Source organism: Oratosquilla oratoria, chromosome 12, assembly GCF_046742065.1.
Source record: "Oratosquilla oratoria isolate Oo_2021 chromosome 12, ASM4674206v1, whole genome shotgun sequence".
Taxonomy (NCBI): Eukaryota; Metazoa; Arthropoda; class Malacostraca; order Stomatopoda; family Squillidae; genus Oratosquilla; species Oratosquilla oratoria.
Window position 1 is genome coordinate 71602682 of NC_134788.1, and position 20000 is coordinate 71622681.

Below are 20000 nucleotides of genomic sequence, written 5' to 3' on the forward strand. Positions count from 1 at the left end.
ATCTCCAAATTGAATCTATTTCCGGATAGTTTGAAACCATTGTTTCTTTTTCCGACTCTCATTCAATGTGAAAATTTTGTCACTTTTGATGTCAATTCCCTTTAGAATCTTAAAGACCTGTATCAAGTCACCTCTGAGTCTACGTTTTTTTTAGGGAAAACAGATTCATATGTTTTAGTCGATTTTCGTATGATTTATTTTTGATATTTGGAATCAGTTTTGTGGCTCGCCGTTGTACTTTTTCCAGTCTGTCAATGTCTTTAATGAGATTCGGTAACCATACAGAAACAGCATATTCCAAATGTGGACGAACTAACGATTTATATAGCTTGTTAATGAGTGATGAGCTTTTGAAATCAAAAGATCGCGCAATTAGTCCTAAAATCTTATTTGCTTTCTCAGAGGCTGAAATACACTGCTTGGATGATTTGAGGTCGTTACTGATAATTACGCCGAGATCTTTTTCACTAGCCACTTTTGTTAACGAATTTCCAAAAAACTTGTAATCGTGCTTACTGTTGTTTTTACCTATGTGCATTACCTTGCATTTACTCGTGTTAAATTTCATTGGCCACTTTTCAGAACATTGCATCAAGAATTTGTCAAATTAAATCTGCTGTCTCAAAATTCATTGACAGAGCTAAGTTCTGTGAAATAACAAATGATCACTCGAATCGTATCGACATTTGTAAAATTAAGACAAATTATATTTTCATAAGTAAAAAACAACAATGTTTCTATCCCTGGAAAAACTATTGCCCCGAAAAGGAGCCATAAAGGAGAATTTTATGAAAGTTAAGTGAACGGAGAAATGGTAGAAATTAGATACGATCACCATTATTTTGACTGACTGATTGATTGATTGATTGATTGATTGATTTCCTTTGTAAAGATGTGCCTTTAGTCATGAAAGACTACTGCGTGAGTCTGATCAGTAAGGATGTAATTCAAGTTCCTAAAACATTGACTGCATAAACTTTATGCTGATAATGACTTACATGGAACTCCAAGCTATCTGAAAAAACGTTACCATGAGTGGAGAATGAAAACAACTTAAGTGTAGTCATTTGTTACTTTCTTGAATAATCCAAGTATTATATTTCTGCCTCGGAGAAAGCAAATAGATTACTGGGATTCGGAGAACTATATTTTGAACTAAAAGTCTAACTATTGCCAAATTGTTATATAGATCACCAGTCCGTCCATACCTGGAATATGTTGTATCCGTATTGTTCCAAAATCTCAGACATTAATAGACTAGAGCGGCGAGCCACAAAACCCACCTGCTATACAAATGGTACTTTCTGTCTGTCTGTCTGTTCACGAATCACATACACCCTCGGATTTCAAAATAGCTTACACATGCCATCGTAGCATACATGCTAAAGAAGTACCGCATTACGTTTTGATAGAAAAAAAGGTTGCCCCTTCAGAACCCATACTTAACATGAATACTAAGGGAGTACTGGCAAGGAAAATTAGATAGCCTATAACTCACATGCATATAAGTGGGGTGCCAGGATGTTTTTTAAGCAAACCAAGGCTTGAATGTTATGAACAGCGAGGAGGTCTGTATTTTTTTTTTTTTTATGTTTAGCTACACTAAATTGATTAATATCTACCCCTGGGCAACAACGGGTAATTATGCTCGTGACAAATATATATAAGATTGTCAAGATGGTAGGCAGCAACAACTTAGGTGTCTCTTGTAACCGTCCTAGTGATAAAAGATAATAAATCCTAATGCTGCTCGTTTAGCCCTATTCCTGGTACTAGAGCAATGTTTCCTGGATTTAAAGCAGGGAATCACTAATGTTTCCAAGTCCTTTTCACTATTCTATTTTCTCTAACATGGTGTTGTCTAATTTATACCTATTCGAACTTGGAGCAAAGCTATAAAACAAAACCCATCAATATATATCACACCAGACCATCCTGTATGACAAACCACCACAAGAAAAGCAATGGCAGCTCCACTCTGCAGACAGAGCTTGGTGCCATCTCCCAGGCCCTGGATCAGGTCCTCTCTGATGGGCAGTTGTGATCAACAGAGACTCAAGGAGTGCTGCTGACGTCATCCAGCCAGGGAAGACAACGGATGAAGTCTACTTAACGATGTCAATCCAGACTCGCTGAACCTCTCTCACCGATAAAAGAGGCCTGCAAGGTATCACTGGGACCCAAGTCATATTAGGATTCCAAAGAACACTGTTGCGGATGCTGCTGCCAAGGCAGCGACGAAGTTCAAGAGGATATCACTCCCCCTAGCGCCCACGATCACTCATATCAAGGGCGTCACCACCAATAAAGCCAGATTGATGGCCAAGGGCGACCATGGCAGCTTTTCTAACACTTCAGACTCAGCATAGTGGTACCACCTCGTTATTAGGCATGAGGCCATCCACCTACCTCCTGTTAGAAGGCCGGAATCTATCTTTCACAAGATCCGGCTTGGGTATCGTTGTGGGTGGCAAGTGTTACACGCCGTTATTCTTCGTATAGAAAGGAAACAAACAGGCGATTATATATCTAGCGTCATTTATTTATATGTCTCTAATAACGACCACAGGAATATCGGCAAGCATAATAGTTCTCATAATTGTTGGCATTTCCTTCGCAGCCGCCATAGGAAAACCTCTGGCACCTCCTAGACCTTGGGTTGAAGAAGTACCGAGGAAAATTTGCATAACATGGGCCTGGATCTGGGGGAAGATAGCAGTGATGACCAGGCGAGGCCGAAGCACCTGAAAAATGCAAAGAATATCAGGGATTAGTGGTCAGCTATGAAAATGCTGAGATTTACATGATTTACATCCACAATGCATGTAGAATGATGAGAGTATTATATGACCCTTACTGTTATAAATGTGCAGAAAACTACAAGTCCAACGATTGTGAGGCCACTGAGAAGAAGTGTATAAACTGTCTGAGATTTAAGATGAATGGAGTGGATTATTTTGCGAATAACCAGTGTTGCTCAGTTCTGCAGTGAGATAGAAAGGATCCGTAATAGTACTGATCATGGCTACCAACACCAAAAGATAGATAAAATGTGGTCTACTGAATGTTCAGTCAGTCGGAAATAAGACGTTTGATATCCAGGATATTGTAAATGAAAGTAATTTGGATGTTTTAGCACTACCGGAAACCTGGTTAAGTTATTATGATACTTCTAAGAATCGGGAAGTGACGACGATTACCCAGATTTTTTTTTCTTGTTCTTTACACAGTCCTCAGGGCAACAGAAAATGTGGTATAATGGGAATGTTTCTTCCGAATTGATATAAGGAAACCAGGATAGAAGTGCCTGAGAGGAGGGAGAGGGGGTTGTGAGCATATGTAAGTTTGCTGTGAAACTGGGAGAGCAAAATGTACATTTACTGTTCCGTACAGACCACCAACTTCGAGAGTAAATTTGTTCATCGATGAGCTCGGAGTGTGTTTGGAAATGGTGGGCATGTTGTGGTATACGTGTATAGCACCATGTAATTGTGAATATAATGTGTATATATTATTAGATCGGGAGATATATTTTCCCCTAATATAGATTTATTAAAGTTGTTGTACATTGTTATAATTGTGTACATTATTTGTGTTTAGTGTTTGTAAAATGGACATGTTGTACGAACCAAGTGTTCTGCTTGAGAGCTTTCTCGCACTTTCACTTAGAATACCCACGCGAGGCAGTTGCTAACTCACCTCCATGTTGTAAACGTATATTGTAATTGTGGTGCTTTTCGACTCGTGATAAATACATTATTCGGTACTTATTTGGTTTCAATTAGCCACCATAATAGATATGGTGGCAGCGTGTAAAACAATATTGTGAACATTTGATTTTATCCTCTAACGTGTTCTGAATTCTACTTTGGAACTTTGAAAATTCGAGATCTCTCGCTAGTCGGTGTCGTGGCATCGTGTGTTTGTATTTCCTCCCTTTTTTTCAGCCAGGTGTTTATATCGAGTGTTTTGGACCAATTCATACTAGTCCCTTTTTTTTTTTAATTGGGCAAAGGAACAGTATTCTCCGAGCGCGTCAGATTATTATTATTATTATTATTATTATTATTATTATTATTATTATTATTATTATTATTATTATTATTATTATTATTATTATTATTATTATTATTATTATTATTATTATTATTATTATTATTATTATTATTATTATTATTATTATTATTATTATTATTATTATTATTATCATTATTATTATTAATTATTATTATTATTATTATTATTATTATTATTATTATTATTATTATTATTATTATTATTATTATTATTATTATTATTATTATTATTATTATTATTATTATTATTATTATTATTATTATTATTATTATTATTATTATTATTATTATTATTATTATTATTATTATTATTATTATTATTATTATTATTATTTTATGTGGTTTTCCGGCATACTGTCTGCTGCTCGAACTTTGCTTTCTTTTCGTCATCTCTGTTATTCAAAGGATCGTATTTTTTTTTTTTATAAAAATTGGGCAAAGGAACAGTATTCTACGAGCGCGTCAGATTATTATTATTATCTTTTTTTTCATGTAGTTTTCCGGCATACTGTCTGTTGCTCGAACTTTGCTTTCCTTTCGTCATCTCCGTTATTGAAAGGATCGTATCTTGTTCCTAAATGTGTCGACTGTAAACCTGGAGCCCGGATAGAATAGGATATCTGAACAATATTATATCTACGTAATCCTCTCGGACATTTATTGCATTCACTGCCTTCTCCAATGACTGGCTCCTTTCAGTGTTTTGCATTGTGTTTAGCCTTTTACTATTTTTTCCGTTTATGCATGCAATGCTGTAGTGTATTTTCTCGGAATTTTAATGTTTGATATATAATTACTCTTCTGGTCAGGCATGTTGCTTTGTTGGTGGCCATGTTTGTTTACGTCGTGTTGCTTATGTTTTGATGTCATTTGATGACATTTTTATATTTCATGTATAGTTACTCCTGTGCGGTCACGTTTACATTGTTGATGTTTATGAGAGACTTTTTTCTTACAATTATTCCGTTGTGAATTGTGATTTTTTAAGCTCTTTAATTGTGATTCAATGAGAGTTGCGGTAATTACGTGCCTTGTGAATAATTTAGATTATATCAAGAACGCTCTTGCTGTGTGTATCAGAGTGTATTATATTTTTTACGTACTTTCAGGAAATCCATTCATCCGATTCGATGAGTGTTTTCATTGCGATTGCCATTATCAACTGTATGTATTTTCTTTGTTTTTACCTTGATGTCACTACGGGGTGGGTTGTTATCTTATCCCACTTTCAATATGTCTAAGCAGAAAGTGCCGTCCGTTCTTCGTTTCCCAAATCCATTTGACAAAAAGGATTACAAAGGATTACAAAGGCGAAGCATATTGACAGGAGACCTTTTGGTCCATAACTTGGTCGGATGCGGAAAAAGAATTATAACAATGATAATATATATATATATATATATATATATATATATATATATATATATATATATATATATATAATATAAATGATAATAAATAGAATAAATAAATGCAGAAGTATAGTTAAATAATAAACAAACAGGTAAATAGTAAATAATAATAAATTGATAGATAACTAACAATAAATGAAAATCAAGCAAATAATAATAAACAAACAGACAAGTAATAACAAACAAATAACATAAAACAAATGGCAGGCATTACAGCATCTTGCTTAGGTGTTTATCTAAATGATTATTAAATCTTCGAACTGAACTACATTGCACTGTCTCTGCAGGGAGTTTATTCCATTCATTAACTACACGGTTGGCGAAGTTGTTTCTTCCCATTTCCAAATCAAATCTATTTCCTGACATTTTCAGACCCCTATTTCTTATCACATTCTCATTCAATGTGAATAATTTGTCACTTTTGATGTCAATTCCCTTTAGAATCTTAAGACTTGTATCAAGTCACCTCTGAGTCTACACTTTTTTAGGGAAAACAGATTCATATGTTTTAGTTTATTTTCGTATGATTCATTTTTGATATTTGGAATCAGTTTTGTGGCTCGCCGTTGTACTTATTCCAGTCTGTCAAAGTCTTTAATGAGATTCGGTGACCATACGGAAACAGCAGATTCCAAATATGGACGAATTAACGGTTTATATAGCTTATTAATGAGAGATTGACTTTTGAAGTCAAGAGATAGCGCAATCAGTCCTAGAATCTTATTTGCTTCCTCAGAGGCTGAAATACACTGCTTAGATGATTTGAGATCGTTACTGATAATAACGCCGATGTTCTTTTCACTATCCACTTTTGTTAACAAATTTCCAAATAACATGTAATCGTACATACTCTTATGTTTACCTATGTGCATATCCTTGCATTTACTTATGTTAAATTTCATTAGCCACTTTTCAGACCATTGCTGTAACTTATCTAAATCTTCTTGAATATCTAGTTGATTTAGTTGATCATTTGCCATTCCGCACAGTTTTGTATCATCAGCAAATTTAGGGACAATAGATTTTAGTCCTTGGTCTATATCACTTATATATACTATGAATAGAAGTTGCCCAAGAACGGAATCCTGAGGAACTCCACTCGTAACATTTTTCAATCTAGAAATTTTGCCATTTAAAACAACTCTATGTTTTCGATCATTCAATCAATTTCTAGTCCAACTTAATAGGTTACCACTTACTCCGTGTGAAGCTAATTTAGTAAGTAGCCTTTCGTTGGGGACGGTATCAAAAGCTTTTGCAAAGTCTAGATGTATTAAATCTATATTGTTTCTTTTGTCATAATTCGAGATTAGTGTGTTGTAGAATTCGAGTAAGTTAGTCACGCAAGAACGTTTCCGTCTAAATCCATGCTGGCTATCATTTAGCATACAGTTACTTTCTAAATGATGCTCGATAGCATCTCTGATGATAGTTTCAATCATTTTCCCTACGATTGAAGCCACGCTTATAGGCCTGTAGTTCTTTGGGTATGATGGCTTTCTTGCAAATAATTTCTAATGGAACAACAATCTCATTTTTCATTTCCTTCAAAATTCTTGGATACCAACCGTCAGGCCCTGGTGTTTTATTAACTTTGAGTTTCTCTATACATCTTTTAATTTCTTCTTTTGTTATATTTACCGTAGTAAGTTCACTCTAGACTTTTCACAGGTTTCAGTTTGGAGTTTGCTTTGAGGTGTATGTTTACAAATACTGAGCTAAAATAGTTGTTTGAAATATGAAATATTCCTTCATTTGAATATTCAAGTTGACCGTCAGTATATAATAGTGAATCAATGTAGTTCCTAATAACCTTTTTATCTCTTATGTGACTATAGAATTATTTGGGATTCTCTTTGGGTTTATCAGCGATATTCATTTCGTATTGTTGCTTTCGTTTTTTTTATTATCATTTCTTTAATCTCTCTGTATTATTACATAACTTTGATAGTCATTAGGTGCACCCGAGCACTTGTATTTCTTATAAGCCTATAGCTTTTTAGCTATAATTTTTTTCAGTTTCTTTGTCGAGCCATTTTGGGCGAGCCTGATTTGGGGGGCGTCTGTCCTTAAACGGGGTGTAAGTATGAATAATCTTATTAAGCGTATTTAGAAACATTTCCCACATCTGATCTACAGGTATTTCGTTTAATGTTGCCTCCCAATCTGTAAGCTGAAGCTCCTGACGTAGTCCTATGAACTGAGCTTTACTGATTTTGGATACTTTAGAAACACAAGTATCTATGCTAAAAAATTTAGCAGTTTGAATCTAAGTTGTGATCGCTACTTGCAATAGTTTCATCAATTTTTACATCGGTTATCATGCTTTCATGGCTAGTGATCAATAGGTCGAGTAATTTCCATGTCTTGTGGGCTCTTTTACATGCTGAGCTAAGTAGTTGTCGCCGAGAAAATCTATCAAGCGACTACCTATATGGCCATGTTCAAGGGTCATCCAATCAATATCAGTAAAATTGAAATTACCCATTATCAATAAGTCCCGGTTTCAGAAACTAGACAGTTCTTGAAACAACATTTTGTTGTTTGCTAATTATAATGTTTTTTTGCCTATATATTAAACCTACATTATTTTTTGACCATTTGTTTGGGTTGATTCTACCCACAAACTATCATATGCATCCTGTTTCACTTTCTCTAAAACACAGGCATGGACATTGTTTTTAACGTACAACAGAACACCCCTACCTTTCTTGTGCTTTCTATCCTGTTGAAAGAGTTTAAATCCCGCAATATTAAATTCAGCTTCAAACTCTCCATCATTTAACCATGTCTCGGTTATTCCTATCATATGGAGATTTTCGCTTTTGACATACGCCTATATTTCTTGGAATTTGTTCCTAATACTGCGAGCATTAAAGTACATTGTATTTAGAAACTAGTGATTATTTCCTTTTGACACGTTTTGAGTTCCAACATCATGCCTTACATTATCATTTTGTTCTTTATTGACACCTTTCTCTATATTGACATTTGGTCCTTCATTGACATTCAATGCCTCCTGGACATTTGCCCCATCACGGTCATCCGATCTCTTATGTATAAGCTGCCTTGCCTATGACAGTGTTATATACCACTGAGTGAGCAAGATAATGGAAGATGTTAATAAATGGATGGAAGCCAAACAGCTGAAGCTGAATAAATATAAAACCGAATGTTTAACTGTGGGGAAGAATGATGTCATCAAGAGATTGATTTTTCTAGACTTCGAATAAACTGTACCAATATGGGAGTGAGATAAACACTTCCGGACTTGGGAGTAATAATAGACGATAGTTTGTCATTCAAAGATCAAAAACACCAATTTGTAAGGACAGCAGGACACCATTCAAGAACCATTGTATTTCTCCGGAAACATTTAGATAAAAAGACCACAATGATATTATATGTCAAGTTATTTGGATTGCTACGATTCACTCTACTATGGAGTGACTGATTATGTCTTTAAGAAGCTGCAAGTTGCTATGAATAGAGTTACAACATTAATCAATGTTCTATCTCCACAAAAATAACACCAGCTCTTGTAACTTTGCATTGGCTACTATTGAAGGCACGCATTGTTTAATAATGTACAGTATGTCATGACTTATCAGACATTGAAGTTTGTTAAACCAGAATATATTCGTGACCTATTGAAAGACTTCAATCTGGATACTGTTATGACATTTAGACATTGTGTGGAACGGCGTACACTGGAGGACTCAAGAAATAATTTCGAAGCGTTTGTAAGGATTGCTGGAAGGCTCAATGACACTCTACCTGAGGATGTCAAGAACAGTAACAACAGAGAAATTCCAATGGAAAAGTGAAAGACACACTTATTTACTGAAGCCTACAACGCCATCAACACTTGTGGCTCGGCCCTGGAGATCGTTGCTTCCACGGCGGAGTGGGGCACGGAATAAACCATCAAAAATAAAGTATATCGGCTACTCTGAGGCGACATGTAAACAAAGTAGGGATCACTTGTGCAAATTTGCTTATTCTCTTAGTAAAATTATTGCGATGGTGCCTCTTTGTCCAATTGCGATCGAGACTCTACTCACGTGAAACTAAGAAGCTGCAGCAGATGAATGCCACGATGAGAACCAGAGAAGGAGACTTCATCTTCACGAGGACAACTCCACTGTTTGAGCTGAGGTCAACGTCTGCGTCCTGGAAATGCTCGGGCGCTGTATATATAAGAAGTTGGCTTGTTGCCAATGCGTCATTTGTTGGAAATTTCTAGACTTCCTTTCCTGCAAACCCTGATACTTCCTTTGGTTGTAGTAAATATATTTATGTTTACTAGTAGAAATAATATATTGTTAGTTTTCTCAACAATTTGAAATTCAAAAAAGGAAAAATTCTTTAGGAGGCAACTTTAGCATTTTAGCAATTAGAACGGATCTTGCCTTCCAGGAATGACGACGTGACGTCATAGCAAGCGCCGCTTGTATATTGTCGAAACCAGATTTTCATGTTATTTTTCATCCAAACAGTCATAGAATGTAGTTTTTCTACGGTAATACACACATCAAGGTTTTTTTTTATACTGCGCGCCCTATCTTTTCCCTTGTTTTGTTTTATTATCCTTTTTGTTATACTTATTCTGTGTAATTTCTTTGTCATTCAATTACTACTTCTTCTGGATTTGTTTTTCTAAGCTTATTAATCTCATAATTTAAAGAGATCCAGACAGAAGACTACAGGAATTACAGCCATCATATCGAGTAGCTCTGTGCCCTGTTATTCAATGAGAGAACACATAATTGTATGCCTAAGTCAAAGGTGATTGTTAAATTAAATACGCATATATACAACTATTGGAAGGGCAACTACAGATAACAAAAAAAAAAAAAACGGTGCTGTATCAGACTTAATCCCGCCTGAGTCCCTTTAGGTGTTTGAATGTGAAAATGTACCTGTATCAATGTAATCGTCGGGTGGTGTTGGTTATTACAAGTCACCAACAACAAGAGGTGACAGTGTGTCCGGTCATGAATTGCCGAAGATACTGTTGACCGAGTTTTCGAATTCAGAATTGGCGATGAATGTCTTAAATGAATTATGGGGTAGTACTAGAGATATGAAAGATTGTCTCTTTGAAACAAAAGTTGTTGTTGTTGTTTTTTACCTATTGAAATAATGATTTTTTTCCCACTGGATTGCAATCAGTAGAGAAACCCAGTTCTATGAAAATATTACAATGATTACCACTGTTCAGGTTCAAAAATGAGAAAATTACTACATGACAAGTGGCACAGACAAGGGAATGAGTATTTATGTTTTTTTCAGTATTCTGAAGTAATAAAACTTTGTCAAATGATGTATGACCAAATCACCCACCATGATAATGACGTTTTAACTGAAAATAATAATAATAATAATAATGATAAAATAATGCTCTTTCATGGGTAGCTACGCCACTCACATGACTATTCATATTGGGGGAGGAACAGAGGACCCAAGGGCGATTTCGCTATTCCTAAACCACGCAACTGTAGTATTTCTGAATTGATCTAGTCAAAAACTCCAATGCAATGAAATACAACATAGTCAGAGGCAACAGTCTGTAACTTTATTGGAATGTCAAGGGCTACATTGCCAGACGTTCAATTAATATTTCTTACAGAGTAATTGTAGTAAAACAACAGAAATACGATTCCGTGAATTGAATTTGGCAAGTGCAACAATACCTCAGGTATAATCGTATCGTTAATACAATTGAGCCCAGTGTGTTAAAAAAAATATTCCCCAACCAGGAAAACTTGCAATCGATTCCCGGAAGTCAAGTGGGGAAAACCGGTGGCTTCTCTGGGCGGAGTGGGAGTGGGATGGGGGGATGGAGAGATACTTGAGGGTGGGTTGTGTGGAATCCAGTGTATAGAGCAAATTGTAGCCGCGTGGAGGCTTATCAAGAAGATGTATCTTCGCTCGAAATAGGAGACACAGCAATTCATAGACAGAACTGAGGCACTAGGTCTCCAGTCTCCTATCAATGTTCACCTAACATCACATGTCGGGGGAAAGGGAGGAAGCCATAAGTCAGCATCCACGGGATAAGCTAGGCTGGATTAGTAGTTAAGAACATGAATGTGTCCTTGTAAAAAGACGGTACATAGCAGTCCACTAAAGGGTATTGCAATGTTTTGTAAATGTGAGTCTTCAGTCATGAAAGACTACTGCGTGAGTCTGATCAGTAAGGATGTAATTCAAGTTCCTAAAACATTGACTGCATAAAACTTACGCTGACAATTATTTACATGGAACTCCAAGCTATCTGGAAAAACATTACCCGAAGCGGGGAATAAAAACTATACAAGTGTAGTCATTTGTTACTTCCTTGAGTAATCCAAGTATTATATTTCTGCCTCAGAGAAAGCAAGTAAATTACTGGGATTCGGAGAGCTATATTTTGAACTAAAAGTCTAGCTATCGTCAAGTAGTTACATAGATCACCAGTCCGTCCATACCTGGAATATGTTATTTCCTTATTGTCCCCAAATCTCAGACATTGGTAGACTAGAGCGGTGAGCCACAAAAACCACCTGCTATAGAAATGGCACTTTCTATCTGTCTGTCTGTTCACAAATTACATAAACCCTCGGATTTCAAAATAGCTTACAGATACCATCGTAGCATACATGCTACGGAAGTGCCGCATTAGGTCTTGATAGAAAAAGGGTTGCTACTTCAGAATTGAAGGTAGAGAACCCATACTTAACATGAATGCTAAGAGAATACTAGCAAGGGAAATTAGATTGCCTATAACTCACATGCATACAAGAGGGGTGCCAGGGTGCTTTTTAAACGAAACAGGTCTTGAGGGCTATGAACAGTGTTAAGGGGGCGTGGCTTCAAAAATATTATTAGTTGAAAACTCCAGCGTCCATAATGCCACGGTTTCTCACGGTGATCAGCCGGTGCAGCGGGACAGAGGAAAGAGTCATCATTAGAGGAAAGAGTCGCCACCATCCCACCCACCCCACGCAGTGGAAAGTGAGAAAGCCCTATCAGTTGCGATAAGGCGCTGTTTTTTTTTTCGATGTTGGCTCGCTTTCTTGCCTGGTCAGAACTGTCGGGAATCGATGCGACATAGCCTGCGGCGGATCCCGGGATTTGAATTCACGACCACCTGTTCATGAGTTCGACACGATATCCACTGAGTTACCGCGAGTAGATCTGTAAAATTGTTTCTTTAGGTTTGGCTAGACTTAAGTGATTAATATATACCCCTGGGCAACAACGGGTGCTTGTGCTCGTACCAAATCTAAGAAATAGATCATACTAAACCAGTTTAAGACATTTGAACCTATTCTTTTTAAAAGAAAGTACAAACTCACGGGAAGGTCATATATCCTATTCAAATTGTAAAGAGAATTTATAGCCAAAATTTAAAACTTTTTCATACTGAAAACAAACCGGAAGAGAAACATTTAAGGACGTAGATTTAACCTACAAGAAGGTAGACAAAATGTCACCATGTGAGTCATCGATGATTGGAATAAGCTTCAACTCGAGAAGTCGAGGCGATTGAATGTAATTCATTCCAAGGCTCTAAAATTCATTTGAATGAATACCAAAAGCAATTTTTTCTTTCTTTCTCTTTCGTCATCCGACCTCATTATGGACCAAAATGTCTTGAGGCTAAAACAGTCCTGACCCTCCTATACTCACCACCATCCGGGCAGTAACTGATTTTGCATGAAAATAATTCTCGCCTTTACATGATTTTTGTGACGTTTACAGATTGTCAAGATGGCAACAACTTAGGTGCCTGTTGACGTTTTTATAATCCACTATCAACCCAATTGTAGAATGTGTATGTGGAAAATGTATACATGTACAGACGACTATTGAGTATAAGCCAAAAATGTTTAAAAAATACAAATTGAAAAAAGAAAATAGGTGAGAAGTTAGCGGTATCTGGAAACTTGGGCGTGTTTTGTTCATACGCGAAGGTAAAGCAATACGACGTCAGTAGTGGACAGACCATCAAAGCACACCTTTGCCCACGACGGGGGCAATAATCTCTAAATCATGCGGGCCTGTGTATACACACTAATTATATTTTTCTTCTGGTCTGTGGACTCTGCCATCGGTAAGTCGATAAAATCACTGCAGCTATGTTATAATGTCACCAACTTGAAAAAAAAAGTTTAATGAAAGACTTATCTATTTCTGCAACTAAATCATATTCCGGTCCATGTGTCTGTTATCAAACACACAAAAAAGTCTTATTCGTTCCTTTCAATGAGTTTCTTTAACTCCGTGTCCCGTACTTCCGCGCACCAATAAACGTTCATAAAACTTTAGCGGTACAAAGAATAGAGGCGTCGTCTGTAGTGTGCCGTTAGGTTGTGCAGGATCGCGGTGAGCAGAGATGTCCTTGAGAGTGGCCTCGACTCTTTTCCGTGTTATCTGCAGCACGGAATTCTTTGCAAGGAAGAACAGTTAGTGACAAGGCACAGGTTGTCACTCACCTCTAACTTTAGGGACAAAATTGCGTTGAAAAGATGGAGTCATTGAGGTGACAAAAGAAAGATTTAAACAGGACAGTAGAAAGGGATAGCAGGAAAAAATAAAAGTGGCATTTTCTTTCGAACGGAAATGAGTCTCCAGTAATAAAGTGAGCTTGTGTGACTCTGATCCGCAGGGGTGTGTGTTGTTAGAAAATCTAAAACAACAATCAGTGCGGTTGTATCTGACAACCATCTCTTTGTATGCGTGATAGCTTACATGTTTATGATCCGTCTGGTTCTCTGCACTCTGTACTAATAAAACTTAATCTAGGTGCAGGGTTGTTTGACACTCTGGCTAATGAAGTACTACTTAAAATCCTAAAGGAACATTTTCTTTAGTAACTCATTTATCAATTCATTTATTTACTTATTCATTTATCCACTTATTTGTTATATATCCACATGAATGATTGCTGACACCCAAAACTGACCCATGCTGCGTTGGGACTGTATAGGCAAGCCCCTCCTCTTTCGAGTAGGGAGATTTTTGTATAAACAAAAAAAGCACACTCATAGAACAAAGTATACACTTACATAGTTCAGGCTAGGATGCAGTGCAACCTAGAGAGACTTTTTTATTTTGACCCGAAATGAATATTCGTGAATCTGTGACTGTTTCTCTTTCGCTGTCTAGGATGCGAAGAAGGCGCCATCCGGGTGTTGCCCTGTAGCGTCTGTTTCTGTATTAGGGGAGAGACCAAGTGCTCCCCGGGAGCCTGCTTAGGTGAGTGTCAATAAACTGGATAGATAGATATTCACGTATTGATTGATTGAGTGATTGATTTTACCAGCGTGAATGCGTGACCGCCACCACGCTTACACTCTCTCTTCACTATGCAGACATCAACGAGACACTCCCTCTCCGCCGCCCAGGAAGATCTGCGCGAAAGGACGATGTCTGCTACCAGAAATTCGACATCGGTCCTTGCGACAGCATAGAGGAACGTTTCGGGTTCGACGTCGAAATGGGCCGGTGCCGGGATTTCGTCTACGGCGGCTGTGGAGGCAACAGTAACAACTTCGAGACGCTCGAGGAGTGCAAGGGGGCCTGCGAGGATTAGCGGAGACTCAGGGGTGGTCCAGTAGAGGTGTTCCAGTGAGCAAAGGGCTTTAACAAGGGTGATGAAGGTAAGGTCATCATATTAAGACAAATAGGTCAGGACTCACAGTAATGGATTTAAATTGGAAATTTTAGATTTAAGAAAGAAATAGGCAAGATGTAGTTTATCAATAGAGTGGTCAACGAATGGAATAGACTTAGTAACCTTGATGTAGTATTGAGCACTGAATCAATCGGTTTTTTTTTTTTTAAGAAGGTTAGATAACTTTATGGATGGGAATGACATATATTGGACAAGGAACTACCTAGTGTAGGCCTTATGGTCTCTTGCAGTCTTCTTCATTCTTATGTTCAGGCAATTTATGATATTACCGGCGACATTTTCAATTATTTCCGGGATATTCCTTCTCGATTACTCCCCACCCACCTGGGAGACATGGCCCTAGCACCTCACTGGTCTGGTGGGGCCGGCCGGCCCACATTGACCCCCAAGGGAAGGGCACCGCACGTGATAGAAGGGGCCACCCACCAATAGAATCCTTGGCATCCAATACCTCGAACAAACGGGGACCTTGAACAGAAAATTAGTGGTAGTTAGTAGATGTTCATCGATACAATTCACTCTTTACAATCAAGAATATAACACAAGAATGGAGGACAATACAAGAGATCATAAGGCCTGTGCTAGGCAGTTCCATGTCCGTTACCACCTATCGCCCCCATTCATCTCCAGGAGACCAAAGAACAGTAGTGCATAAGTCTGGGGTAATAAAGAAAACAGATTGAGAGTCCATGTGCCCAAAGAGATCTACAGAATCTTTGGTTGATATTACAAGTACAGGAGAGCTGTCACTTTTAATGGTATTAGAAATATTGCCTCTACAAGATCAATACATGGGAGTTCTCTGGCAGAGAGGCTATGAATTCTTAACCTCTACTAAAATCTTTATTGAACTCGAGCCATACTAAGATGATTCCCAATGTTTGTGTCATCAAGGGTTGTGACACCGAGTTGGATGAAGTCAGGCTCACACTCTACAACCAAACTTGTGTCACGAACATGTTGGTAACATACTTCCTTCTTGCATGGAGTTCTCGACCCTTCTTAGCTCCTTCACCATACTTTTCATTATATCTCAAAATATCATTCCCCAACCCTCTCCATTTACGGATTTGCCTAACTCAAAATGTACCTCCCTCCCTTCTGGAACCTTAAAATCACCTTGTATGGGTCACGTGCACGCCCCCTGGTTGAGAGCCTCTGTTGTAGTAGACGAGACCAATAATGAAGATGAGGAAAAAAGAGGAGAGGAACCCTGGTGGTGAAGAAGAATTTCTCAAGTAAGTTCTTGGGGGACTGCGAAGTTCCTCGACTTCCTCCATCCCCTCCGCTAATGGTTCCCACCCTCTTGGCTTATGTTATACTGTTTCTGAGCACCCAGGATACCATTTCAATACTAAAATATTAGTTTGGAATCCACTAATTAGCATTAGTTTTTTGTCTGTGGATCTTCTTGGAAGATATTGTGGCCTCTTTTAAATAGATACTTTACTAATTTATAAACTGTTGTCTCTTTACCTACAACAAGTCATATCAATACTGAATGAAATCGTGCTGTATTTACGAACTTCTTCGGGTTCCTGGTCTGACCCCCGTCTCGGAAGATGGTGCAGTTACTTGGGGGCTCCCAGAAGCCCAGTTTGCGAACCACCGCTCCACAAAGAATGCCATGGACAGACAACATGTGGCACTCACGGTGACAGAAACTTATGAACTCTTCTTCGTCAGCGTTGGGAACCACTGCCCTCAGTGTCACCGGGTCGGGACACCTGAGTACCGGAAGGAACCGAGCCCGAACGTCCTCCCTCCCGCCGAAGGTCCTCCACTCAGGCTATGTTGAGTTCGCATCCGTGTGTTGCCCTGGGAACAGTTTTTTACCTGGTGTCGAAAAAAATCCAACCTAAATACTGTTCGAATTACTACCTTTACCACAAGTCGGTCTTATTCTTTAGACTCTAATATTGCGGCCCAAATAGGGCTCACAGAAATTCTTTAGATTCTAGAGTGACGAGTTCTCGATCCTAGGGGGACAATGGGCATGATCGTTTAAGTGCCTCAAAATGGATAAACAAGTGTGGCACAAAACCACACGAATAAACCCCTTTTTCTCCCCTATCACCTGGTGAAAATTTTCCTTTTATCATGTCTGCCGACAGATGGCTTTTCCAATTTCTGTGGCACCCATCCCCCACTCTTTCAACGTCGTGCAAATGAAGGCTCCGTCCTCATATGGTGTTTAACTCTTCAGTCTTGTCGGCAACTGTTATTTCATGAAAACACACACACACACACACACACACACACACACACACACACACACACACACACACACACACACACACACACACACACACACACACATATCGTCTGTCATAACACCTAAACTCAGGAGCACCTAAAAATCATCATAGCGAAGTCCATCAGGCAAAATTAAGAAGAGAAGACCTAACCCAGAATACGGAGATTATAGATCACAACAAAGACCCACGACGTTTACCTATATTAGAGGCTTTGTATATCAAGGATCTATCCCCGGGAATGAATACCCAACTCGAGGACTTAAAAATCCTACCAAGTGTGAGAAGATCATTCCCCAGTGAAAATGAGACAAAAAACACAGATGCACGCCACCCTCCAACCTACAGAACGACACGGAGCTCCGGCGACGCCAACCAGACAAAATCCCACATCGACGACCAGACAAAATCCCACACCGACGACTAGACAAAATCCCACAGCCTGTCCCATATATACCCACACACACACCAGCCCAGCCCTTAGATTCGTACCTGCCACTGAGGAAGCACCAAGAGGTGTGAAAACGCGTTTTGGCTTATTTATAGATTATGTATGTTATTCCACAACATGACATACGGAGATTTATTAAGGTTACTGCCTACAGAAGGCAAGATCACTCTAAGAAAGAGAGAAAAATACGACAAGAAGCTCTGTCATAACAAGCTTGCCATTCATTTTAATGATATATATATATATATACATATATATATGTATATACATATATATGTATATATATATACATATAGATATATATATATATATGCGCGCGCGCGCGTGTGTGTGTGTGTGTGTGTGTATGTGTGAGAGTGCGTGTGTGCATGTGTGTGTGTGTATGTGTATGTGTGTGTGTGTGTGTGTATGTGTGTGTGTGTGTATTCACCTTGGATCTGCTGCAGCCTCTTTTCGAGACAGCCAGACACCACCCTACGGCAATGAGCTCAGAGCTCATTATTAGCAGATCTCTGGGTAGGTCTGAGACCACTCACACTCCACACACCGGGAATGCAAGGTCACAACTCCTTGACTAACGTCCCGTACCTACTCGCTGCTAGGTGAACAGGGGCTACACGTGAAAGGAGACAAACCCAACTTGTCTCCGCCCGGCCGGGGAATCGAACCCCGGTTCTCCGGCTTGTGAGGTCAGTGCCTTACCAATCCGCCACCGCGCGTGTGTGTGTGTGTGTGTGTGTGTGTGTGTGTGTGTGTGTGTGTGTGTGTGTGTGTGTGTGTGTGTGTGTGTCTGTGTCTGTGTGTGTGTGTGTGTGTGTGTGTGTGTGTGTGTGTGTGTGTGTGTGTGTGTGTGTGTGTGTGTGTGTGTATGTGTGGTCACGTCTCTCATTCTCTCTCTTCATCACAACTTGTCGATCTTACTTAAAAAAATATTTTACTGCGGCAAATAATCAGTTATGTACGTGTCGCTGTGTAGTGCCTCCACAAAAACAATACAATAGTTGTACGTGCATACGTGTCTGTGTATGTGTGTATGTATGTGTGTGTGTGTGTATACACTGGCTTGTACGCACACATCCCCTGTGTCGTGAATCCAAGTTATGGGAAAGGACCCGGCGAGAGAGAAGTCTATTCATCTCGCTCACATCCAGATCACCTTGATCGCGCAGACAGCCCGACTAGTGTGTCTGCTGCTGGAGTCCAAGTTTTTTATGGTAGGGGAGTTACTTCAAAGGTGCGTTTCCACAAAACGGACGTTAAGGAGAATCATCTCCCTGTCGTCTGGGCGGCGGATACAAGGGCCCTTCCTTGAAGCACTGGAGATGACTTTGCATAACCAGTGCCCTGATCGAACATACCCTAGCAAGACCTCTGTGACATCGAGCCCTCTGCTACTTCGGGGTGGGTGGGTCTCTTCAGGCAAAAGGCTAGGTGGAAGATTGTGTTGGCAATGGGACGACTATCTGTCCCCGTTGAATAAAAGACCTTGAGGCGGCCACGGATCCCCCGACACGGCCCGAGAACCACAGGCCCCATTACAAACTCAAGTCTTATGATTTACTGTTCCACAGAAATCTAGCATCCAAATCATATCACCTCGTTTCCTACAAATACTTATTCTAGGTAATTCTATCTACCTGTGGAAGCCTGTGAGAAATTTATAAAGTGACACGACTTGATAATTACACAAAAGCATTGACATGCTCGTGTCTGTAAACTCAGACAAAATTTTCGCATTGAATGAGAATCAGACAAGAAACAATGGTCTCAAACTGTCCGGAAATAGATTCAATTTGGAAGTAGGTAAAAACAACTTTGCCAACCGTTAATGAATGGAATAAACTTCCTGCACAGGTAGTGCAATGTAATTCAGTTTGAAGCTTTAAGAATCATTTAGATAAAGACCTAAGCAAGATGCTGTAATGATTATAATTTATTTCATTTTTTTTTATCATTTGTCTGTTTGATTTTCAATTATTATTAGTTATATGTCAATTTATTGTTATTTACTATTTACCTGTTTATTCATTATTCAACTATACCTCTGCGTTTATTTATATATTTTATTTGTTATTTACATTATCATAGTTTTTGTTTATCATTTTATTATTACTATGATTA

General features: G+C 38.5%; 4 protein-coding genes across 8 annotated transcripts in view; 2 read left to right on the forward strand and 2 right to left on the reverse strand.

The window, feature by feature from the left end:
• Positions 1-20000, reverse strand: part of LOC143032005 (uncharacterized) — a 529471-nt gene that overhangs the window by 206908 nt on the left and 302563 nt on the right. The window lies entirely within an intron of this gene.
• LOC143032009 (large ribosomal subunit protein mL43-like) overlaps positions 1-20000 on the forward strand; it is a 320821-nt gene that overhangs the window by 147198 nt on the left and 153623 nt on the right. The window lies entirely within an intron of this gene.
• Positions 2522-9686, reverse strand: LOC143032004 (kunitz-type serine protease inhibitor-like). The gene is made up of 2 exons (XM_076196449.1): positions 9553-9686; positions 2522-2744 (listed from the first exon to the last, which is right to left on the reverse strand). Exons 1-2 carry the CDS (start codon positions 9611-9613, stop codon positions 2554-2556), a joined length of 252 nt encoding a protein of 83 aa, XP_076052564.1. The 5' UTR covers positions 9614-9686; the 3' UTR covers positions 2522-2553.
• Positions 13356-20000, forward strand: part of LOC143032008 (uncharacterized) — a 74197-nt gene continuing 67552 nt past the window's right edge. For 3 of the 4 annotated variants that reach the window (XM_076196471.1, XM_076196469.1, XM_076196470.1), the window contains exons 1-3: positions 13449-13589; positions 14645-14734; positions 14851-15138. In XM_076196471.1, the coding sequence (XP_076052586.1) occupies positions 13529-13589; positions 14645-14734; positions 14851-15071 (372 nt within the window). In that variant the 5' untranslated portion in view covers positions 13449-13528 and the 3' untranslated portion in view covers positions 15072-15138. Of the gene's footprint in view, positions 13590-14644; positions 14735-14850; positions 15139-20000 lie in introns of all 4 variants that reach the window. The other variant, XM_076196472.1, reaches the window with a different exon arrangement.

Bases quoted from the DNA above. Each gene is read 5' to 3' on its own strand.
- LOC143032004 (XM_076196449.1), bottom strand. From the start codon at position 9,613: ATGAAGTCTCCTTCTCTGGTTCTCATCGTGGCATTCATCTGCTGCAGC. The intron at 2,745-9,552 runs GTGAGTAGAGTC...TGCATTTTTCAG, and splicing joins CTGCAGCTTCTTAGTTTCAC to GTGCTTCGGCCTCGCCTGGT.